Here is a 25,580-nt window from a genome sequence, read left to right as displayed (position 1 = left end):
CATACAAATTCATTCATTCAGCCTGTGCTGTCATATGAGTGTAATTTATAAACCATGTATTTATAAAAGTCAAAAATGGCTGACAGTTTAAAAATTGGATGGTAACACATTGTGAATATCCTAGTGATTATTCAATCTGGTGATACTCTAAACATAAAGAGTTCTCAGCCATGCTTATAGCTGTTTCCATCACTTCATGCTGACTCCACAAATATTCTAGGCTTCCAAGTGGGGTATTGTGTGTGCTGGATATATGTTGTGTGGGCAGTTGTTGATTTGTGTCTAGGGGATTAGACTGGGAGAATTGTGTTTATTTGTGCAAGTGGCAAATGAGGGGTATGTGCTTCCCCGAGGGGCTATATGTGTTGGGGGTTGTTTTGTGTGTGCTGGTAGTGTTGTTTTGTTTTGTGCTGGGAGGGTTCTGTGGGTGTCAAATAAGGGACATGAGGGGCTGTGTGTGTGTTTGGGATTCTTCTTTGAGTGGCTCTGCATATTCCCACTTATGAGTACTGTGCTGCCTGGTGGTGCCTAACAGTAGAACCTTCTCCAAGCAGTGCTTGCCGGACCACACGTGTGCCTACTACTAGTCTTTCCCTAGATGCCTTTAAATGTTCCTGAGAGCAGGGGCTCTGCTCTGCCTAGCACCTCAATTCCTTCCGGAAGTGAACCACTCCAGTCCTTTGGACCCAGGGTTTTCTCCATGTTTATTGCCTTGTTAACTTTATAACTACAGTTGTTTGTTCTTAGTATAATTTGTAGCAGAGAATAGTTTTTGGTATGGATAGTGTATACATTTGTAAGGTTGGTTCCATGTGTTATGGCAGAACTGCAAAAGAAAAAGATGTGCTCGAAGCGATGCGGTTCATGCCCTGCTGTTTTCCCTACGACCCGCCTACCTGTAAAAATGGAAGCGGTTCTCAGTCTGGGCTTCCCAAACTGTAGTCTCGCTGATGCATTCATCCATCCAAAATATACTTGACTCTTTGTTGCACCTGAAACTGAAAGGTTTAGCAATTTCTTCTATCAAGGTCCATCTGACAGCAATATCAGCTTTCCATCCTCGGCTGGTTAACCATTCTGTTTTTTTCAAATGACATGGCAGTCAGATTCCTCAAAGGCCTAGAAAAGTTGTACCCTCAAGTAAGGAAGCCTGTTCCCCCAGGAGACGTGAACTTGGTCTTGTCAAAACTTATGAGTCCACCATGTGAGTCTTTAGCAATGTGCTCCTTCCTATTTCTTTCCTGGAAGGTGGTATTCTTAATTGCCATCATGTCTGCCAGAAGAGTTTATGAACTATGTGCCTTCACATCAGAGCCACTATACCCAGTCTTCTTTAAATATAAGGTGTATTTACATCCTCACCTAAGTTTCCTCCCAAAAGTAGTTTACCAATTTCATAGAAATCAAGCAATTTACCTACTTGTCTTTTACCCAGAGCCTTATGTAAATAAGAATGAACAATGACCACACTCATTGGATGTTAGATGGGCTCTAGCATTCTACATAGACCTAACTGTTTATGGCTGTAACGGACAAAATAAAAGGACTCCAATCTCTTCACACAGAATTTCATTCTGGATAACTGTGTATCCACACTTGTTACGAATCAGGCAGGTATTTCGCCGCCAAGTACCTGACTGCTCATTCCACAAGATTACAAACATCCTTAGTGGCATTCTTAGCACAGATCTTTATCCAGGACATTTGTAAAGCAGCAACCTGGTCATCAGTGCACATTTTCTCCTCCCGTTATGTCATCACCCGTTACTCTAGGAATAATGCCAAATTTGGTTGAGCTGTGTATATGTGAATCTGATCCCTCTGCCTACATCACTGCTTGGGTGTCACCAAGAGTGGAATGCACATGTGCAACCGCTCAAAGAAGAAAAGGGTTACTAATCTGTCATAATTGTTGTTCTTCGAGATGTATTGCATATGTCCATTCCATGACCCGCCCTCCTACCCCTCTACATCGGAGTTTCCGGAAAGAAGGAACTGAGGGGGCACAGGGTCAGCTGGGCGCTTTATATTAGTGCTAGTGGTACATGGCAGTAGAGGGTGCTTGAGCCACCCTGATGAATACCACCAAGGGAAAATGTTCTGGCAATTGTGTGCGGGGCGCGCACATACCTAGAGTTGCATGATAAGCATGTGAGTGTGGCTTCAGCATCCTCCCCTTCTGAGGATGCTTTGCAGTTCCCTGATCTTGTGGATCATTTGATAGCCACGTTGAACTTACCTTCAGGAGCTGTGAGGATCTGACCCATGGGCTGTAGATTCCCCACCCCTGGGGTTAAACAATGCATCGTGCAGTGTAATGAGTAAGCTGAAACTCCTGAGCTGCCGGTTGTATGGTCTCATTCTACTAGGGCTGTACCAGCATCTTTTTCTTGTCTTAAACATGTTCCTATTAGGGAAGTTTGCAAGGCTGCTACTTCGAAGTTAGTGCTCACATTAACTAAACATTATGCAGTGGATCTAGTTGCTAGAGCAGATGCCAAATGTGGCAGAGCAGTGCTTCAATCATTATTTAATTAGGATTGTGTTTCCATCTCCCAGCACTGGTTGTTAAACTATCCATAAGTGGGAATACGCAGAGCCACGTGAAGAGGAAATGAAGGCTGGTTACTGGTAACGAGTTTTTCAAGATGATTCTGCATGTTCACACTTCCCACCCAGCTTCTCCTGTTTTTCAGAGTTCTATTATGGTCTTCTGGGTTGAGGCAGTAGAGGGCACAGCACCACGCTATATGGCCTCATCCTCAGAACATTTGGAGAAGATAGGGATATGAGGGAGCACACATGGGCTCCAGCAGGCATGACTTGGAGAAGGTTCTACCATTAGGCACCACCAGGCAGTGCAGTACCTATAAGAGTGAATATGCAGAGTCATCTGAAAATACTCTGGTTACAAGTAAATAACCTTCATTTGTTGTATGCTAGTTGTGTTGTGTGAGTAGTTTTGAAGAACTGTGGCAGTTGGGCCAAGTAATCCACCATCTGTGCAGTCTCCCTCATACAACCAATGAAATTGTTGCATGCAAATTAGCTGTAGAGTAAGGGTGGTGCTTGGTTGAGTTACTCACATGTTACAGTGGTATTGGACTCTTGGCATGGTGTAGGTTCATAGATTCTAAGGCCAGGAGGGACCATTGTGATCATCTAATCTGACCTCCTGTATAATACAGAACGTAGAACTTCCCTAGAGCATTTTTTTTTTTTTTTTAGAAAAACATCCACTCTTAATTTAAAATTTGTCAGCGATGGAGTATCCATCATGACCCTTGGTAAATTGTTTTAATAGATGCATGCCTTGCTGTCACATGGATGTAATTCATAAAGTCAAAGTGACTTGAGAACTTAAAAATTGGACAGTAACAGCCCTCAGATCCCACTCATGATTGAACCTGGTGATCTTCTGGACAAAAAGAACTCTCAGCCATGCTTGTAGCTGTTTCTGTCTCTTTTGTGTGCACTCTTCAATAAAGAGCTTGTATTGGACCTTGCTGGTGTTGCCTGTCTCTCTCTCTGCGGTCAGACAACGAACGGTGCTGTCTGGGTTAAAAGTCCCCGACAACACTAAGACCGCAGACATTCTAGGCTTCAGAGTGACACACAGAGACACAATCCTGGATTTTATTTTATAGATAAATGCTCATCTTGTGTTTATCTTAAAATTGTTACATTAAATGGGAATTATGGAAAAGAGGGTTTTATTTTTGCTATTACAGGGTTTGCTAAATGATCATATGGATGCGGTAGATTTCCTCATGGATCAGCGTAATGTAGTTTCCCGTATAAATCCCACTATTCTTGACACTAAGAGAAGATACATAAATTTCATATCCATGTCAGGTAAATACTTTTCTTCCCTGTTTAGTTATCATGTGTTTTTCAACTCCTAATTGTAACAAATTATATATTTAACTTTGCAGTTCCTGTTGGCGTGGAAGATTTCTCTACTTTTTCCTTTTTGGACTCACAAGATAAGAGTGCTGTAATTTCACAGAACATGAAGTATTTAACAAAAAGGGGTAAATTTATTTTGTACAACCTTTTAACTATGTAATACTGTTTGCCTACAATTATGGCAGTAATGCATACAAGTGAGTAATTATATGGAAACTCAGAATAATAAAGAAATGTTAGTGTTGGTTGAGGTGAATATAAATACAAAGACTGGTCTAAGAAGGATCTGTGTGAGCCCTGATTTTTGTTTTTTATGCAACATCCAAAATCTCTTGGGATAGTAAGCTTGTTTGATGATGGGTTTGAAGTCACCATCAAAGTTGTTAAAACAGTAGCCTAATTGTATTAGATTATTTTAAAGCAAAACGTAATCATGAGAAGTAATCTGATTACTTGAAACCAAAAAAGTAACAGAGTGCTGTTACTTAATTTTGCAAATCTGTCTTTAATATTACTCCCAAAGAAGAATCTGACCATATGTTATTCATGTGTCTAATGCCCTGTTTTTTTCCTATAGATGTAGGCAAAAAGTATTAGAAAGCTTTCAACCTACAAAAACAGCTTAATATTTAGGGTGCTTTATTTTGGGAACTCTTTATTCAAATGACTTCAGATTTTCTCCACAAACTCCAATTATCAGGCTGATATGACTTGACTTGAGGATTTTAGGGAGGGTGCAAATTTTAGTTTAAAACAGAAACTTATCTGGAACATTATCTATGGAGAAGCAGTAGCCGCTCTATCATATCTATTAATATTAAAATGTACTGGAGGTACTCCAGTCCTCAACTTGTATATTGCTGCTGTTCATGCCATGTTGACTTTTTCAATTCCTTTTGCCTGTTTTAAAGATCACTCTGTTACATTTTTTTTCTCTGTTTACCCTGCTTAGTCTCTACATTTATTATAACTCTGTCTTTGGGGGAGAGGAAATTACTTACTTGAAGTTTCCTGAAGAATATGTTTTGATGGATTAGCACTCACCTGCGTGCTTGCTTTCTGAGTAAAAGGGTTGGCTTCTGTAGCTGTTGGGTGGTTTTTGTTTTTTTTGTTGTCTTTGGATTTTTTTTGGCGCTGCAATTTAAATATTACTTTGAACATAAAGGAATATTTTTTCTTGCATATTAGAATATTTTTACCTTCAGTTTGAAAGGAACAGATGATTGAAACACTAGAGGTTGGCAATATACTATTTAGAATTTTAAGTAAGTTCCCACCTCAGTAACATGCAGGAGCAGAGACCATGACCAGTGATGATCTAGATAAGAAGTAATGTGTAGCAGCACATCACAGGACAGAATAACTTTATTAAATAAACATTGATGTTTATCATCTGATTATGTTACATTGATGAGAGCCTTTCCTTGATTTTGTTATTTGACAATATTCTCATCTACTTAAACTTTTTAGAATAAAATTCTTTTACTGGGTTATTTGTTATTTTCAGATGAAGATGTAATATATGCAGTAACTATCTGGATTATTGCTGATTTTGACAAGCCAGCTGGGAGACATCTGCTTTCTAAAGCTTTGAAACACCTGGTGAGTTTCTAACAATTCCTATTGGAAAATAATGATTTTAAGTATCTGCGATTATGGAGAATATGAATAATGTCCACAACTCTGTTTGTTAAATTATAGCAGATATGAAAGTAATCTTAATTTAAGAAACAAAGATTTATAATACTTATTGGCAAATTTAGTAAAATAATATAACATTTTAATAGACTAATAATTAGTTTCATGGAAACGTGAAGGGTCTTCTGCATTTGAGATTGCTTATTTCTGTTAGTTCTGTGCTATTTCCAACAGGATTTAAAGGACTGCAAGTAAATGCCATATGAACACCAATAGCAAAAGGGACTTTCTGGGTCATATAGAAGAGAGAATTACTCAATCCATCTCTCTTGGAAGTTTCTTAAATGATGATCTCTGTCTGTTTTCCAAAACTCTTTTTGGATTGTTCAGAAGAGGGGACAAAATGTTTTACTTGTGTAATAAACTGTAACACAAATTTTAATACTTTACCTCTAAAATTTGCAGTCAAAGGCTATGTCTGCACTATGAGCTAGAGGGGTGATTCACAGCTTGCATACATATACTCATGCCACGTCGATAAGAGCTAGCGTAAGTATGAATAATAGTGTAGCTGTGAAAGCGGCAGCATGGCTAAGCCATGCCATGTACGTACCCATGGAATTTGGGCAGATTTGTGCTCGTCACAGCTAATCTGTGCTTCTGCTGCTGCTGTTCTCCATGCTACTGTGGCTACACCACTATTAATATCTGATAGGGAGAGTATGTGTATGTGTAGTACCCCTAGCTCATAGTGTAAACATAGCCACACCTAATTATCAGTGGAGAAATTGTAGCATACAGTATAGATGTCAGGACTACTTCTATTACTTCTCATTTCCCCATATCCCTGGTTGAGTAGCTACCCAGAGAAGTAATTAGATGGATTGAAGAACTGGGATACAGACTGTTTCAAATGTAGGTTGGTAGTTTCAAATATGGTCAATGTTTGTAATCAGCAGTAGTCATTGCCATCCAGGGGGTGACTGGCCTATGTCAAATGAATTGGTAACTTCTTCATGGATTAAAGACTAACAGCAATTTTCACTAATTGAGTCTATTATTGGTAATCACAGAGAAGATTGAAGCAAGGATTGAATGAGCATGGAGAATGAGTTCCTTGAGCTCTGGTAAAGGTAAAAAGAACAGGAGTACTTGTGGCACCTTAGAGACTAACAAATTTATTAGAGCTTAAGCTTTCGTGGGCTACAGCCCACTTCTTCGGATGCATATAGAATGGAACATATATTGAGGAGATATATATACACACATACAGAGAGCATGAACAGGTGGGAGTTGTCTTACCAACTTTGAGAGGCCGATTAAGTAAGAGGAAAAAAAACTTTTGACGTGATAATCAAGATAGCCCAGTACAGACAGTTTGATAAGAAGTGTGAGAATACTTACAAGGGGAGATAGATTCAATGTTTGTAATGGCTCAGCCATTCCCAGTCCTTATTCAATCCTAAATTGATTGTATCTAGTTTGCATATCAATTCCAGTTCAGCAGTCTCTCGTTGGAGTCTGTTTTTGAAGTTTTTCTGTGGTAAAATAGCCACCCGCAGGTCTGTCATTGAATGACCAGACAGGTTAAAGTGTTCTCCCACTGGTTTTTGAGTATTATGATTCCTGATGTCAGATTTGTGTCCATTAATTCTTTTGCGTAGAGACTGTCCGGTTTGGCCAATGTACATGGCAGAGGGGCATTGCTGGCACATGATGGCATATATCACATTGGTAGATGTGCAGGTGAATGAGCCCCTGATGGTATGGCTGATGTGATTAGGTCCTATGATGATGTCACTTGAATAGATATGTGGACAGAGTTGGCATCGGGCTTTGTTACAAGGATAGGTTCCTGCATCAGTGTTTTTGTTCAGTGATGTGTGGTTCTTCTTCGAGTGATTGTTCACGTCCATTACACATTAGGTGTGCGCGCGCCGCGTGCACGGACGTCGGAAACTTTTTCCCTTAGCGGCTCCCGTCGGGCCGGCGGGGCCCCCACCTTCCCGCCAGAGCGGCGCCCCGCTCCAGGGTATATATATCCCTGCCGACCCGACCCCTCCAGTTCCTTCTTACCGTCCGTGGCGGCGTTGGAACAACTCTGTCTCTCGTCTGAGAGTGTCCCTTAGCACATTAGAGTTATCTAGCAGTTATCAGTTAGTTGTGTAGTGTTTAACCAGTAGTTAACGGTTCATTAGAGTACTTAAAGTTCCTGCTGGGGTTGTTTGTTCAGCCCCGGCACCGGCCCCGGGCGGTGGGGTATGCCACACGCCCAGGGATTTAAGGCCTGTGCCACGTGCCGCAGGCCTATGCCATTGAGCGACCCCCACGCTTCGTGTCTTCGTTGCCTGGGGGAGGCTCACCAGAAGGAGCGCTGCAAAATCTGCAAGGCCTTTAAGCCCAGAACTAAAAAAGAGAGGGACTTTCGCCTTAAGCAGCTGCTCATGGAGACGGCGTTACAGCCCTCCACTTCGACGGCACCGTCCGCCTCCGTGCGGAGCGCCCCGGCTTCGGTGCGGGAACCGGCACCGGCGGGTCACCCGAAGACCGCGGCACCGACCCAGCGGGGAAGTGCACGACGCCGATCGTCTTCGCCGGCAAAAGTGAAGGGCCAACCTAAGGCCCGAGGTCGCTCCCCGCACAAGAAGGCGGCACCGGTAAAGACCTCGAGTGCCCCTAAGGCCGACACGGCCTCATCACGGACCCCGGTAGTGGCTCCGGCGCCGAAGGGCCCGTCGAGCCCCGGGATGAGCGCGTCGAGCGAGGATGCAGGGCTGGAGGAACTGGTGGAACAGCCCTCCACTCCGGACACGTTTGAGGCAGCTAAGGACCTCATTGCCTTGTACGTCGAGGCCCCGGCACGCGCTGAAGGCGCCCCGCCTATGCTGCCGCGCAGAGGCAAGCCGGCGATGGTGCGCCCACCACGGTCGCCGTCTCGGCACCGTTCCAGGGACCGGTCCCGGTCGAGCTCCGCCTCGGTGGACTCCCGGTTGCCCTCGGCGCAAGAAGCACCGCAGCAGTCGGGCTTCAACAAACGGCCGGCACCGACTCAGCAACCGAGCACGAGTCGGCACCGCGAAGCATCGGCGGCTCGTTACCCGAGGCCGACCAGCCGTAGCCGTTCCCGGTCCCCCGATCACCGGTACCGTTCCAGGTCCAGGTCGACGAGGCGCCATTCCAGGTCCTGGTCGCGGAGGCGCTACTCCCCAAGACCGGACCAGCACCGTTCCACGGCCCCACCGTGGCCTTCCAGGTCACCGTCCGTGGTCTCGGGGACTGACTCAGACCGATACGGCGGCTATGCCCGTAGGTCACAAGCCAGCAGGGACTACGGTCAGTCACAATGGGGCCAGCCGAGCCAATGGCCATTTTGGACACCCTGGGCCTACCGCCAACAAGAGCCCCCATCGGGAGCCTCGAGATCCGGGCCATCCCGGTACCGATCCCGCTCCCCGCGGCACCGTCCGCCATCGTATAGGGAGGCAACGGTCTCTAGACCACCGGAGCGGGAAGGAGTGGACTCGGCACCGAGTACGGTACCGTCCCAATCCCACGCGGCGGGTCAGGCCGCAGAGGAGCAATTGGCTGATGCCGGATTGCAGGACAATGAGGATGGGCAGAAGGCCCCGACCTCTTCCTCCTCGCCAGATGAGGCGGTAGCGGGCACACTGGTGTCCGGCCCTCCCCCGATTGACCATCGGGCACACCAAGACCTGCTTCGCCGGGTAGCCCTCAATCTGGGTTTGCAAGCGGAGGAGACCATAGAGCAGGACGACCCCATGTTCGATATCCTGAGCCCAGAGGGCACCTCCAGAGTCGCTCTCCCGATTATACGGACAGTACAGTCCAACTATAAGACGGTGTGGCAAACACCGGCCTCCAGTGCGCCAACTGCAAGGGGAGTGGAGAGGAAATACTTCGCCCCATCTAGAGGGTTTGACTTCCTCTTTCTACATCCGTCCCCCTGTTCGCTGGTGGTCTCGGCGGTCAACGAAAGGGAGCGACATGGCCAGCAAGCTCCTGCCCCCAAGGGCAAGGAAGCTAAGAGATTGGACCTATTCGGGAGGAAAGTCTATTCATCGGGGGGCCTGCAACTGAGAATCGCCAATCAGCAGGCGATTCTAAACAGGCATAATTTTAACTCTTGGGCATCAGTCGCCAAGTTCAAGGACTCCCTCCCACCGGACGCGCATCCGGAGTTCACGGCCCTGGTGGACGAGGGAATGGCAGTGGCCAAGACCTCTTTACAGGCCGCACTGGACTCAGCCGACGCTGCAGCTAGAACAATCGCGTCGGGAGTCGTGATGAGGCGTTCGGCGTGGTTGCAGGCTTCAGGTCTCCCGCCGGAGGTGCAGACCACGCTGCAGGACCTCCCGTTTGAAGGTTCGGGCTTGTTTTCCGACCAGACGGACGCCAGGCTACATAGCCTTAAGGACTCATGAGCGACCCTTAAGTCGTTGGGTATGCACACGACGGTAACGCAGCGTAAGCCCTTCAAACCCCAGCCGCCGCAAAGGCATTACCACCCTCGGCCCCGACACGAGCCTTACCGCCGTCGAGGCAGGGATAACAGACGGAGACGTAACAATACGCCTAACCAGGGCCAGAATCACGGCCAGGGCAAGCCGCAGCCGGGAAATAAACCAGGCTTTTGAAGCTACGCCCGAGGACAGCGTACCACTTCATATACCGGATCCTCCTTTGGGTTTCAAGGACCGTCTGTCCCAATTCTACCGGGCCTGGTCGCGCATAACATCGGACCGCTGGGTCCTGCGCACAGTGAAGGCGGGCTATACCCTCCAGTTTTCCTCGCCCCCTCCCTGCCATCCCCCTTCCCCGTCCCTCTTCAGGGACCCTTCTCACGAGCAACTCCTCATACAGGAGGTACAGACCCTTCTCACTGCAGGAGCAGTAGAAGAGGTCCCTCTGGACCTAAGGGGAAAAGGATTCTATTCCAGATACTTCCTGATCCCCAAGGCGAAAGGGGGCCTCCGTCCTATCTTGGACCTGCGCGATCTAAACAGGTTTCTGATCAAAGCGCGCTTCCGTATGGTCTCCCTTGGAACTATTATCCCATCCCTGGATCCGGGGGATTGGTATGCTGCCCTCGATATGAAAGATGCCTATTTTCACATCGCAATCAATCCGGCCCACAGGCGTTTTCTGCGCTTCGTCGTCGGACAGCGCCATTTCCAATTTACTGTCCTGCCCTTCGGCCTGGCGTCAGCTCCACGGGTGTTTACAAAGTGCATGTCCGTGGTAGCAGCCTTCCTTCGAAAAAGAAGGATGCGTGTGTTCCCGTACCTGGACGATTGGCTACTCGCGGGCAGGTCGGAGGCCGAGGTCCGATCTCACGTGACGCTGGCCTTGCAGATGTTCGACAAGCTCGGCCTCCGGGTCAACGTGCCGAAATCCATGTTAGTCCCCACACAGAGGCTGGACTTCATAGGTGCTACCCTGGACTCGGTAACCGCGCGAGCGAGTTTACCAGAGGCACGGTTCATGTCAATTCACGGGGCCGTAAGCTCGGTCCAAAAATTTCCCACGACAACGGCAAGGTGTTGCATGCAGCTTCTGGGGCATATGGCAGCTTGCACGCACGTGGTCAGACATGCCCGGCTGAGACTCCGGCCTTTACAGTTGTGGTTCGCCCACACGCATCGCCCCAACAGAGACCCATTGGATCAAGTAGTCACGATCCCGAACCAGGTGCTCAGCTCACTACGCTGGTGGCTCGATCGCCAGCAGGTATGCGAAGGGATCCCCTTTGCTGCCCCACAACCCACTCTGACGTTAGTGACAGACGCATCAGACATGGGCTGGGGGGCGCACCTGGGGGAACTGCGGACCCAAGGGCTGTGGTCCAAAGAGGACAAGCTGCTTCACATCAATCTGAAGGAGCTAAGAGCGGTTCGCCTCGCCTGCCAGACCTTCCACGCCTTCCTAAAAGGTCACAGCGTGGCAGTCCTGACGGACAACACTACCGCCATGTTCTATATAAACAAGCAGGGCGGGTCCCGGTCTTCTCCCCTCTGTCGCGAGGCACTCCAATTATGGAACTTCTGGATAGCCCATGCGATACACCTCATCGCGACGTATCTTCGGGGAATTCAGAACGGCTTAGCCGATCCTATCGAATGCACGAATGGACACTGAGAGGAGACGTCCTGCATTCGATCTTCCGGAAGTGGGGGTTTCCCCGGGTGGATCTATTCGCCACCAGAGACAACAGCCAATGCCCTCAGTTCTGCTCGTTCCAGAACCTCAGCCCGGGATCATTAGCGGATGCTTTCATGATCCCATGGGGAGGGAGCCTAAAATATGCCTTCCCTCCATTTCCACTTATGCACAAGGTTCTTCTCAAGACCCGCAGGGACAGGGCAACGATCATACTTATTGCCCCGGCCTGGCCTCGCCAGCATTGGTTCACGTCCCTGCTGGAACTGTCCGTAGCCGATCCAATCACCCTTCCCCTCCATCGCGACCTAGTCACGCAAGACAAAGGTCGCCTACTCCACCCGAACCTGTCTTCGCTTCATCTCACGGCATGGTATCTCTCTGGCTGAACGATGCAGAACACAGGTGCTCTCACCAGGTTCAGCAAATCCTCCTTAATAGTAGGAAGCCCTCTACAAGGGCAACATACCTGGCGAAGTGGAAAAGGTTCTCCCACTAGTGTGAGCCTCAACGCATACAGCCTTTACAGGCCTCGGTTCCGTCCATCTTGGACTATTTACTGCACCTCAAGAATCAAGGGCTTGCGCCCGCCTCTATTAGAGTTCACTTAGCCGCTATTTCGGCTTTCCATCCGGGAGAGTTGGGAGTGTCAGTATTCTCCAACCCCACAGTGGCCCGATTCCTCAAGGGTCTGGAAAGGGTGTTTCCCTACTCACGCCCGCCGGTTCCGACGTGGTCTCTGAACCTAGTCCTAAATAGACTCATGAGTCCTCCCTTTGAGCCCCTGGCCACTTGCTCCCTCACGCACCTCTCGTGGAAGGTGGCGTTTCTCGTGGCCATCACGTCGGCCAGAAGGGTATCGGAATTGAGGGCCCTCTCGTCGGAACCACCCTATACGGTGTTCCATAAAGATAAGGTGCAACTTAGGCCGCACCCCAAATTCCTCCCAAAGGTGGTGTCACAGTTTCACATGGGGCAAGACATTTGCCTCCCGGTGTTTTTCCCAAAACCCCATACGGATCCTCACCACCGCAGCCTACATACCCTGGATGTCCGAAGGGCATTGGCATTTTACCTGGAGCAGACCAGGTCGTTCCGCAGAACACCCCAGCTGTTCATTGCGATTGCGGAACGTATGAAAGGCTTGCCTATCTCGACACAGCGCTTGTCGGCATGGATTGTGCATTGCATACGCACTTGTTATGAGCTCGCCAATGTTCCGGCCCCGGAGATCCGGGCCCATTCGACTAGAGCCCAAGCGTCCTCAATGGCCTACTTGGCGCAGGTCCCGATCCAGGAGATCTGTAAGGCAGCCACCTGGTCGTCCATACACACGTTCACAGCCCATTACGCGATCCATCATCAGACCAGAGAGGACGCGATGGTCGGCCGGGCCGTGTTACAGTCAGTTGTACCTTGACTCCTACCCACCTCCAATGGTAAGCTTGGGAATCACCTAATGTGTAATGGACGTGAACAATCACTCGAAGAAGAAAGAACGGTTACTTACCTTCTGTAACTGTTGTTCTTCGAGATGTGTTGTTCACGTCCATTACACTTCCCACCCTCCTTCCCCTCTGTCGGAGTCTCCGGCAAGAAGGAACCGGAGGGGTCGGGTCGGCAGGGATATATATACCCTGGAGCGGGGCGCCGCTCTGGCGGGAAGGTGGGGGCTCCGCCGGCCCGACGGGAGCCGCTAAGGGAAAAAGTTTCCGACGTCCGTGCACGCAGCGCGCGCACACCTAATGTGTAATGGACGTGAACAACACATCTCGAAGAACAACAGTTACAGAAGGTAAGTAACCGTTCTTTGCTGGTGAGCATTTGCTTTAGGTTCAGGGGTTGTCTGTAAGCGAGGACAGGTCTGTCTCCCAAGATCTGTGAGAGTGAGGGATCATCTTTCAGGATAGGTTGTAGATCTCTGATGCGTTGGAGAGGTTTTAGTTGGGGGCTGAAAGTGACAGCTAGTGGTGTTCTGTTATTTTCTTTGTTGGGCCTGTCTTGTAGGAGGTGATTTCTGGGTACTCGTCTGGCTCTGGCAATCTGTTTTTTCACTTCAGCAGGTGGGTATTGTAGTTTTAAGAATGCTTGATAGAGATCTTGTAGGTGCTTGTCTCTGTCTGAGGGATTGGAGCAAATGCGGTTATATCTTAAAGCTTGGCTGTAGACAATGGAATGTGTGGTGTGTCCTGGATGGAAGCTGGAGGCATGTAGGTAAGTGTAGCGGTCAGTAGGTTTCCGGTATAGGGTGGTATTTATGGGACCATCGCTTATTAGCACAGTAGTGTCCAGGAGATGGACCGCTTGTGTGGATTGATCTAGGCTGAGGTTGATGGTGGGATGGAAATTATTGAAATCATGGTGGAATTCCTCAAGGGCTTCTTTTCCATGGGTCCAGATGATGAAGATATCATCAATGTAGCGCAAGTAGAGTAGGGGCGTTAGGGGATGAGAGCTAAGGAAGCGTTGTTCTAAGTCAGCCATAAAAATGTTGGCATACTGTGGGGCCATGCGGGTACCCATAGCAGTGCCGCTGATTTGAAGTTATATATTGTCCCCAGATGTGAAATAGTTGTGGGTGAGGACAAAGTCACAAAGTTCAGCCTCCAGGTTAGCTGTGACATTATCGGGGATACTGTTCCTGATAGCTTGTAGTCCATCTTTGTTTGGAATATTGGTGTAGAGGGCTTCTACGTCCATAGTGGCTAGGATGGTGTTTTCTGGAAGATCACCTATGGATTGTAGTTTCCTCAGGAAGTCAGTGGTGTCTCGAAGATAGCTGGGAGTGCTGGTAGCGTAGGGCCTGAGGAGAGAGTCCACATAACCAGACAAGCCTGATGTTAGGGTGCCAATGCCTGAGATGATGGGGCGTCCAGGATTTCCAGGTTTATGGATCTTGGGTAGCAAATAGAATACCCCTGGTTGGGGTTCTAGGCATGTGCCTGTACAGATTTGTTCCTGTGCTTTGTCAGGGAGTTTTTTTTAGCAGATGGTGTAGTTTCTTTAGGTAATCCTCGGTGGGATCAGAGGATAATGGCCTGTAGAATGTGGTGTTAGAGAGCTGTCTAGCAGCCTCTTGGTCATATTCCAATTTATTCATGATGACGACAGCACCCCCTTTCTCAGCCTTTTTGATTATGTCAGAGTTGTTTCTGAGGCTGTAGATGGCGTTGTGTTCAGCATGGCTGAGGTTATGGAGCAAGTGATGTTGCTTTTCCACAATTTCAGCCTTTGCACATTGACAGAAGCAATCTATGTAGAAGTCCAGTCTGTTGTTTCGACCGTCCGTTGGAGTCCACGCAGAATCCTTTTTTTTGTAGTGCTGATAGGGGGGATTCTGTGGGTTAGTATGCTGTTCAGAGGTATGTTGGAAATATTCTTTGAGTTGGAGACATCGAAAGTAGGATTCTAGGTCACCGCAGAACTGTATCATGTTCATGGGTCTGGAGGGACAAAAGGAGAGGCCCCGAGATAGGACAGACTCTTCTGCTGGGCGAAGAGTATAGCTGGAAAGATTAACAATATTGTTGGGTGGGTGAAGGGAACTACTATTGTGGCTCCTTGTGGCATGTAGCAGTTTAGATAGTTTAGTGTCCTTTTTCCTTTGTAGAGAGGCAAAGTTTGTGTTGTAAATAGCTTGTCAAGTTTTTGTAAAGTCTATCCATGAGGAAGGTTGGTTTTTCTGAGAGTATCCAGTTTTGAGAGCTCATTCTTAATCTTTCCCTGTTTGCTGTATAGGATGCTGATCAGGTGGTTTCGCAGTTTCTTTGAGAGTGTGTGACACAGTCTCTCAGCATAGTCTGTGTGATATGTAGATTGTAATGAATTTTTTACCTTTAGTCCTTTTGGTTTGATGTCCATCTGCTTGCATTTGGAAAGGAAGATGATGTCTGTATCTGTACGACTCCCACCTGTTCATGCTCTCTGTATGTGTGTATATATATCTCCTCAATTTATGTTCCATTCTATATGCATCCGAAGAAGTGGGCTGTAGCCCACGAAAGCTTATGCTCTAATAAATTTGTTAGTCTCTAAGGTGCCACAAGTACTCCTGTTCTTTTTGCGGATACAGACTAACATGGCTGCTACTCTGAAATCTGGTAAAGGTAGTTACTGTCAGCCAGGGTGGAAACAGATTGGTGTGGCGGCATTAAGAAGCTAACTATCTGTGTCTGTTTTGGAGACTTTAATCTTCAGGGTTCTTATTCTAGCACCTTTCACAAACAATTACATTTCCTTAATATTAAAATTTGACTTGTGTTAGGTAGGGGTGAGATAAAATGAATGTTGTGAGTAGGGAAATAAGGATCCAATGAAAGAGAATGGCAAAAGATGTAAAGAAAAAAATGAAATTAATAAAAGTAAATTTACTAATCATTGACGAGTCCAGGCTAGTGTACATGTAAGCTCCAGGAGGGAAAATGGAGCTTTTCTTGTATTGGTATTTACCATGGAGAATGAAGGAAATGTGTAAGAACTGCCTATCGGTTTCCTGGCACCAGAAAAAAAAACTCAGAGGCAGAAATCCTAGAACAGGTGAGAAAAAAATGAGAGCAACTTAAAACAAGTGATGCACAATGTTCTGTATAGGGCTGCATCCCACAACTCAAATACATGAAATATTATTAAAAATACCAAACAAACTAACAAAAAATTCCACATGGGAGATGCTTTAGTTGACTGGGAGAGGGGCTGATCTGGATAAATCCCCTTTTCTGTGTGAACCATTCAATCTAGTGGTGTCCAAAATTTTCAGCCTGAGGGCTATACATATTGTTTCAAAAGGTCAAGAAACTGCGTCAGTACTTTGGGGCAGTTTCTCAGCCCTGTTCCAATCCTTTGAGTCAATTCAGGATGTACAAAGGGAGTGGAAACCACCACCAAGTTGAGTCCTTAGAGCAGTGGTTCTGAAAGCTGGTCCGCCACTTGTTCAGGGAAAGCCCGTAGCGGGCTGGGCCGGTTTGTTTACCTGCCGCGTCCTCAGGTTCGGCTGATCGCAGCTCCCACTGGCCGCGGTTCGTCGCTCCAGGCCAATGGGGGCTTCAGGAAGTGGCGCGGGCCGAGGAATGTGCTGGCCACCCTTCCTGCAGCCCCCATTGGCCTGGAGCGGCGAAGTGGGAGCCACGATCGGCCAAACCTGCAGACGTGGCAGGTAAACAAACTGGCCCAGCCTGACAGGGGCTTTCCCTGAACAAGCGACGGACTGGCTTTGAGAACCACTGCCTGTGGAGTGGGATAAGCCACTCCTACACCTCACTCCTCACAGTCTCTGGCATAAGGGGCATCAGAGATAGGGAGTGAGAGTGACCAGAATGTGTTGCTCTCCTATCCTAGCTGGAGTATGGCCACTTGGGCATTTCCTTTTTGAAATCAGGGCACAGTTCAGGGTACACAGTCAAGAGCTGCAATTTAGAGACTGAGGCTACAATTTGAATGCCAGTGATTTAATCCTTTACTGCAGTACATTTCATTTGCTTCTCCTTGATTTTAGAGGACTAGAAAGTCACCTCATCAGACTGTCCTTACTCACTCATCCAAGGAATAATTTCTTATCAGTCTTTTCCTCCATAGGCTTGTGTGTCATCACTGCCTTTAATAAGTATTCAAGATTTTCTTTCTGATGTATGATCAAGATTTGGGGGATAATTAAGTGAATTTCTCCAGTTTATTCTCTGCTGAAGTTGACTCTTTTAAAGAAACTTGAGAAAATATATTGAGCCATTTTTGAAAGTTATGCAAGTGAAATATGGCACATAATTAACACTAATTAAAAATGTACTCCCTACTGAATTGTCAGAGTAGTCATTCCACGAAGAATATCTTGTATTTAAAATATTTGTTACGGGGTAAATATCTGCCTACTAGCTGCCTTTTCTATTGCTAACTGAAAGTCAACGTTTAGCAGTCACACATATATTTTCCATTAAAACTAATAGCCAAAAATAAACACTCTAAGGCAGTCATTCTCAACCTGGGGTAGGTGTACCCCTAGGGCAGGGGTTCCCAAACTTGGTTCATGGCTTGTTCAGGGTAAGGTCCCATTGGCCGGGAACGGTGAACTGCGGCCACTGGGAGTTGCAAGCAGCCGTAACTGCGGACACTCAGGTAAACAAAGCGTCTCGTGGCCCACCAGGGGCTTACCCTGAACAAGCTGTGAACCAAATTTGGGAACCCCTGCCCTAGGGAAACGCAAAGATCTTCCAGGGGGTATGTCAACTCATCTAGATATTTACATAGTTTTTCAACAGGCTACATAAAAAGAACTAGCGAAGTTAGTACAAACTAAAATTTCATATAGACAATGAATTGTTTATACTGCCGTATATACTATTATATGGTAAGTATCACACTGAAATGTAAGTACAATATTTATATTCCAATCTATTTATTTTATAATTATATGATTAAAATGAGAAATAAGCAAGTGCTGTCACACTTTTGTATTTTTTTTATGATTTTGTAAGCAAGTAGTTTTTAAGTGAGGTGAAACTTGGGATTCGCAAGAAAAATCAGATTCCTGAAAGGGGTACTGTAGTCTGGAAAGGTTGAGAACCATTGTTCTAAGGATATTTCACTGCACAGATGACTAAGATGATAAATATGTAAACATCAGGTGTGAGTAGATTAAATTATAAGATTATAATTATATATTTTTCTTTGTTTGCAGAAAACAAGCAGTCATACGCGACTTGGGATTGTGAACAATCCAATGTCAAAAATAACGGAAGATAACACAGCTGTTGCAAGGGCAATTTTGACTGCCTTTTTAACACAGAAAAACAGCAGCTTAAAAAGTTTCCTAAGTAGGATAGCTAAGGAGGAGACGGCAAAAGCCCTTGCTACAGGAACTAAAATTAAAAAATTGCTTGTTCCGGTCAGTAAACAACATTTTATTAAATAATAGTTACTTGATGTCTTTATATAAACTATTGCCCATTTCTTTGTTTCTGTTCATAGATACTTTACTTCAGTTATATTGCAGGTGGCACATTTCTAGCTGAGAATAACTTCCTATTGCCTGGTGTCATGAAGCATGAGGTCAAAGGAAGTGATTTTAACCATAAAATAATTGTTCTTAAGTACAGTTACCGGGGTATTTTGTTTGTATTTTGAAAGATTTTTCTATTATGAAAAATAATAAAACACAATTTACTGAACAATGTGGCTATCAGGTCATTGAAAGCCAAATAGCACTAGTCATCACTGATTTTTTTTAAAGCCATTTCTTGATTTGCACTTTTTAAACACTAGATTTGTAACTCCTATCTGGAAAGAATTATCAGCTTAATCCAAAAGTTACCTTGCTCCTATTGTAAACATTGAGTATTGAATTTATTGAGCAATGATTAAGGTTAAGATTTTTTCATGGTTATTTTTAGTAAAAGTCATGGACAGGTCGCGGACAATAAACAAACATTCACAGGAGCCTGTGACCTGTCTGTGACTTTTACTAAAAATAACGGGAGTCGGGGGAGAGGAAGGAGAGGGGGAGAAATGACAGCTGGACCCCCATGGTGGGGGCGACTGACAGCACAAGCCCCACAGCGAGGGGTGGGGAGACTGACAGCCAAAGCCTCACTGTCATTCGGTTGGGGGGCATAGCCCTGGCTCCAGCCCCGGCCGAAGTCACGGGACTAGAGCTCACAGTTCTGCCTCCACCCAGAGCTGCAAGATGTGGCACACAGCCCAGTTCCAGCCATAGCTGCAGGGGGAGGGGTGCACAGCTCCAGCCGCAACTTGGGCAGGGTAAGGGGGTGCGCAGCCCCGGCCTTGGCTGCAGCCACTGACAGCTGAAGCCAAAGAAGTCATGGAGGTCTGGTAAAATCATGGAATCTGTGACTTCCATGACTAAATCGTATCCTTAGCAATGATGGTGATAATCTTCATGGACTGGAGCAACTGAAATTAACAAGAGCTTCAATTACTTAACTTCCAGCAGTCATTTTCCATGTCTGTTGACCTTAGAGCAGAGAAAGTAAGTTAATTTGTTTAAAATATGTTTTCTTATATTATTGCTAACTTGAAACACAGTCAACAATTCCGAGTGAGAGGTCACTTAGATATCAGCCACCAAGGAACAGCAGCAGACTACAATGCTGGTTTCAAAAACAGCTATGTACTTCACTATTATTAATTAGGAAAGCTGCTCAAGAATATATTTAGAAGTTCTTCAAGTGGCCTCTGTATATTTCCATTATGGGATGCGTTGATTGCGTGCATCTTAGACAGTGGAACTTCAACTAGCAGTGCCTGTTGGAGTGCTCATGCCCCCTTCCAACCCTCCCCTCAGCATTAGCAGACATTTTGAGTGTGAGGCTATATAAAGGTGTCTGGCACTCTGGCCACCACAGTTCCTTTCTACCATGTCCAGGAACAGCTCCGTGATTTGGCTGGGGTCTGGTCTTCAGTACCTTTTTTAGATTAGAACCGTGGTTCTTTGAGATGTTATTGTCAATGTGGATACCATGACCCAACCTCCATCCCTTCTTTTGTGGTGCTCAGCCATATGGGCTTCACATTTTGAGGGAACTGAAGAAAGGTCTTCGTTGTCCTGCCCTTGATGCCTTTGTACAGGAGCATGAGAAAACACAGGGCACATGCATGGTCCCAATGGAAACTGCTATTAAAAAAAAAAAACCCTATGAGGCTTATGCCCACCTAGAATGCGATCCACAAAAACTACATTTTGAAGAACCACAGTTACTTAAGTAACCATTCTTTCCTAACCTGCTTCAACTCTTCAGAGAAGTCTTGTGTCCCCTTCTCCAGACTTACACCCCCCACCCCAGAAAGCAGGGCTTTGGAGCAGAGCCCAGAGCTGGAGCACGGAGCAGCTCCGGAACAGTGGAGCTGCAGGTTTTTGTCTGGAGCGGAGCCGGAGCACAGCTCCAAAGCCCTGCCAGAAAGGGCAAGTTTATCATCTGGGCTTGAGTTCACTCCACCTCATAATGTGAGTGATAGAATTTTAATGGATACAGAGTAGACTTGTTCTGTAGATGTGCAAAGGTTTTTACCTAATAATAGGAAAGGGTCTACATATGCATGTTATATAGCAAACAAAAAAGGGTTTTATTATGAGCTGATAATAATAATAATGTTCCACATAAGGCACCAGTTCATTCCATATTAGGTTACTTACTATATCTTAAATCTGTTTATCTTTTGTTATCTTGTATGTGGTTACACTGATCTGCATTTTATTTGGGTATTGATAAATCACTGTTTACTCAAGAGCCAATGAGTGAATGTTCTTTTTTTAGTTGTCTATTAAGACAGTTTTCATAATGGCTATTACTTGAGCAACAAGAGTGAGTGAACTACAAGTATTAATGATCAGGTGGTAGATTTGGCAGGCCAATTCTTCAATCACTTTTTAATTGGAAATCCATGTAATGTGATTACTGATAGCTAAACTATCCCAGGAGTGGGAATATGCAGAAGCTACTCAAAGAAGAAATTAATATTACTCAACTGTAACCAGATTCTGCATATGTATACTGCCCCGCCTTGCCCCTCTTCCACTGAGTCCTGATTTCCAAACAGGACCTGAGGGAGATGTGGAAGGAACTGAGTTGGCGGGAGTGCCATGCCTCCTTTTAGGTCTCACCATCAGAGGAAGGGTGGGAATGATGCATGAGTTCTCCATCAGGCACTGCTAATTAAAATTTCACCATCTAAACTACACCTGATCAGGTCATCTTACAAGTGTGAATACGTAGAGTCCAGTTCGAAGAACTCCAGTTACAAGTTAGTTACTGTCATATTTATGAATGAGAAATTTTATTTTTCTCCTTCATAATCCATTTTTTCTGATTAAGAGTGCAAGATAGGGTAAATTAACAGAATAGTGGACTTCATTGTAGTAAGATTCATGATTCTTTATGTGATAGTATTCTGAGCACTTACTGGTCAAAAAGTGCTTAAACTCAGGCTCAGCCTGGCTCTTCTGTTGTGCTGTTGCTCAAGGAGAAAGAAGTATAAATTAGCTGCTTGGGAGAGACACGGGGGAATGTAGATATGTAGGGCTTCACTCCCAGGGTTATATGACTGGTCTGAAGCTAAGGCTGGAGGAGTTCTCTCTTGCTTTTATCTTGTTTAGATTTTCATTATAAACAGTTTGAAGAAAACCCTGGCTGACTATCACTGTATTTTGTTTTTGCTGAATCTGGCCACCATCTTACACTTTACTTCTGCTTTAGGGAATGGATGACAGTACTTTTGAGAAGAAATACAACACTTTAGGAGTGGATATAATTCAAACTCACCAAATGTTCTGTCAAGAAGTTCTTAAACTGCGTCCTGGGCAAATGGCTGTTGTCAGCAATGGGAGGGTAAGTAAAGAAACAGTTCATTTTCTTATTCTCCATGTATGCTCTCTTTTCTCTCCTTGAACTTTTATGTAATTGTAAGGTCAATGCATTATATTACTTTCTTACTCTCCACAGTGTGGCTAAAATGTAGACTCGCTTTTGCTTATTTTTTCTGTAGTTCTTTATTACGGATTTCATTTGCAGTCATTAACTACTCAGGAACATAAGAAATGCCATGCTGGAATTGACCTGGGGTCCATCTGGTTCAGTATCTTGTTTCTGACCGTGTCCAGATGTGTGAAAAGAAGATGTGAGAAACTCTGCAATAGTAGTTATGGGATCACCTGCCTCCAGGGAAGGTTTCCTCCTAACTCCAGTAATTAGAGGTTGTCTTATGCCATAGTGTGAGGGTTTATATCCCTTCCAAAATTCTTTTATAAAATGTGTATTTGTATAACTTGCTCAACAGTTCTGTCTGAGGTTTTTAAATATTCTGGAGATTATCAAAGGGCCATGCAGGCCTAACCACTGCCATTCTTTTTTATTTTTCTTAGTATGAGTATGTGTGTAAATTGGAGTCTTTGCTGTGCCTGCGGGACTTCTTGTTTTTACCCTTCATTTCTTTCAAATGGTTATTGTAAAAATATTTTATTAGTAGTGCTAGATGGTAGTTGCCTCTGAAGCAGCAGCTAGATCTGTGGCTTCCCTCTATCCAGAGAGTGAGAGTGGAAGGTCCTCTCATGGATCAGTAACTGGTTAAAAGACAGAAAACAAAGGGTAGGAATAAATTACATGGGTCTACAATTTTTGAGAAGTCGTCTGCTTCAGAGATAAAATGTGCTATTTATTATGTATTTTGATGTGCTGAATTCAAATATGACAATTAAAACAACTGATTGGCTACTGTTTCTAAGATATTTAAGTTTTTACATTTTATGTCTATGTATATTGTGTAGATAGTAGAGTTTTAATCATAAATTGTAAACCTAGGTCTTTTCATGTGTTTATGGTTGCTTTACATGATAATATTTCACCTGTCCTGTTTATGTAACACTTTAAAAATCAGCAAAAGGGTTATATAAATAAAATTTATTATGAAACAAAAGGCAAAAAACTATTATGTACATAGTTTAGTCCTATTCAGTGTCTACTCAGCGCTTCTTGGCTTGTCTCTTGTATTCATTAAATGGAGCATCTCTTGTCACTGTCCAGCAATAGTCTGCAAGCATTGATGGGCTCCATTTGCCCTGATAGTGTTTCTCCATTGTTGTAATGTCCTGTTGAAATCGCTCGCCGTGCTCGTCGCTCACTGCTCCGCAGTTCGGCGGAAAAAAATCTAGATGAGAGTGCAAAACATTTATCTTTAGTGACATGTTACAACCAAGGCTTTTGTATGCCTTGAGGAGGTTTTCCACCAACAACCTGTAGTTGTCTGCCTTGTTATTTCCGAGAAAATGTATTGCCACTAACTGGAAGGCTTTCCATGCCGTCTTTTCTTTGCCACGCAGTGCATGGTCAAATGCATCATCTCGAAGAAGTTCACGAATCTGAGGACCAACAAAGACACCTTCCTTTATCTTAGCTTCACTTAACCTTGGAAATTTTCCACGAAGGTCCTTGAAAGCTGCTTGTGTTTTGTCAATGGCCTTGACAAAGTTCTTCATCAGACCCAGCTTGATGTGTAAGGGTGGTAACAAAATCTTCCTTGATTCAACAAGTGGTGGATGCTGAACACTTTTCCTCCCAGGCTCCAATGACTGTCGGAGTGGCCAATCTTTCTTGATGTAGTGGGAATCTCTTGCACGACTATCCCATTCGCAGAGAAAACAGCAGTACTTTGTGTATCCAGTCTGCAGACCAAGCAAGAGAGCAACAACCTTCAAATGTCCACAAAGCTGCCACTGATGTTGGTCATAGTTTATGCACCTCAAAAGTTGTTTCATGTTGTCATAGGTTTCCTTCATATGGACTGCATGACCAACTGGAATTGATGGCAAAACATTGCCATTATGCAGTAAAACAGCTTTAAGACTCGTCTTCGATGAATCAATGAACAGTCTCCACTCATCTGGATCATGAACGATGTTGAGGGCTGCCATCACACCATCGATGTTGTTGCAGGCTACAAGATCACCTTCCATGAAGAAGAATGGGACAAGATCCTTTTGACGGTCACGGAACATGGAAACCCTAACATCACCTGCCAGGAGATTCCACTGCTGTAGTCTGGAGCCCAACAGCTCTGCCTTACTCTTGGGGAGTTCCAAATCCCTGACAAGGTCATTCAGTTCACATTGTGTTATGAGGTGTGGTTCAGAGGAGGAGGATGGGAGAAAGTGTGGGTCCTGTGACATCGATGGTTCAGGACCAGAAATTTCATCCTCTTCCTCGTCTGTCTCAAGTGAGAATGATTCCGGTGCATCAGGAACCGGCAGTCCTTCTCCGTGGGGTACTGGGCGTATAGCTGATGGAATGTTTGGATAATGCACAGTCCACTTTTTCTTCTTTGACACACCTTTCCCAACTGGAGGCACCATGCAGAAGTAACAATTGCTGGTATGATGTGTTGGCTCTCTCCAAATCATTGGCACTGCAAAAGGCATAGATTTCCTTTTCCTGTTCAACCACTGGCGAAGATTTGTTGCACAAGGGTTGCAGCATATGTGTGGGGCCCACCTCTTGTCCTGATCTCCAATTTTGCAGCCAAAATAAAGGTGATAGGTTTTCTTAACCATAGTGGTTATACTGCACTTTTGTGATGCAAAAGTCACTTCACCACAAACCTAGCAGAAGTTATCTGCACTGTTCACACAAGTACGAGGCATCTCTGCTCACTTTGGCTAAACAGAAATGTGTCCTTTTGCAAAATCAAACACTGACAAATAAGCGAGCATGACACTGTTCAGCAGAGTGATGTAAGCTTTGTTATGATTGCATCATCCATGACTTCTAGGAATAACATGATGCAATTCAGATCATGTATGATGCAATACCAGCTTCAGATTGCATCATTCATTGTTTTGCCTAAAAAGGAAGTACAATCATAAATTTATTCATAGATCCAGTCAAAGATGTATTTTAGTCATTTCTGGTTTAAATTGAGATCCCTTCCCTTTATAACTCACTTATCCTCCGCCATTCCCAAGTCAAGGGTTGTATATACTGACTCAATAGCATATCTTGAAAACTAGAGCTAATCAACAATTTTAAGTATCATTTTCGTTCTCAGTGACCCAGAATTAGTAAAGTTTGACTACATTTATTTCAGAAGCATTTTGGCTGTAGAGCAGTGTTATCAGTTTTTAGAATGGAAAGAGGTAAGTAGTTTTGTCCCCCAGGGGTCTGTACTGGGACCAGTGTTGTTCCACATATTCATAAATTATCTGGAAAAAGGGATAAACAGTGAGGTGGCAAAATTTGCAGATAATACAAAATTACTCAAGATAGTTAAGTCCAAAGCAGACTGTGAAGAGTTACAGAGGGTGTCTCAAGACTTGGTGACTGGGCAGCCAATGGCAGATGAAATTCAATGTTAATAAATGCAAA

At 45.1% G+C, this 25,580-nt stretch overlaps 1 protein-coding gene across 1 annotated transcript in view; it reads left to right on the top strand.

Moving 5' to 3' along the window:
• UGGT2 (UDP-glucose glycoprotein glucosyltransferase 2) overlaps window positions 1-25,580 on the top strand; it is a 273,428-nt gene that overhangs the window by 121,283 nt on the left and 126,565 nt on the right. Inside the window, exons 18-22 of the mRNA XM_054012252.1 lie at window positions 3,732-3,855; window positions 3,936-4,034; window positions 5,417-5,511; window positions 18,392-18,598; window positions 21,924-22,055. Of these exons, the coding sequence (XP_053868227.1) occupies window positions 3,732-3,855; window positions 3,936-4,034; window positions 5,417-5,511; window positions 18,392-18,598; window positions 21,924-22,055 (657 nt within the window). The remainder of the gene's footprint in view (window positions 1-3,731; window positions 3,856-3,935; window positions 4,035-5,416; window positions 5,512-18,391; window positions 18,599-21,923; window positions 22,056-25,580) is intronic.

Source organism: Malaclemys terrapin, chromosome 1 (assembly GCF_027887155.1).
Source record: "Malaclemys terrapin pileata isolate rMalTer1 chromosome 1, rMalTer1.hap1, whole genome shotgun sequence".
Taxonomy (NCBI): Eukaryota; Metazoa; Chordata; order Testudines; family Emydidae; genus Malaclemys; species Malaclemys terrapin.
This window is presented reverse-complemented; position numbering and strand designations above follow the sequence as displayed.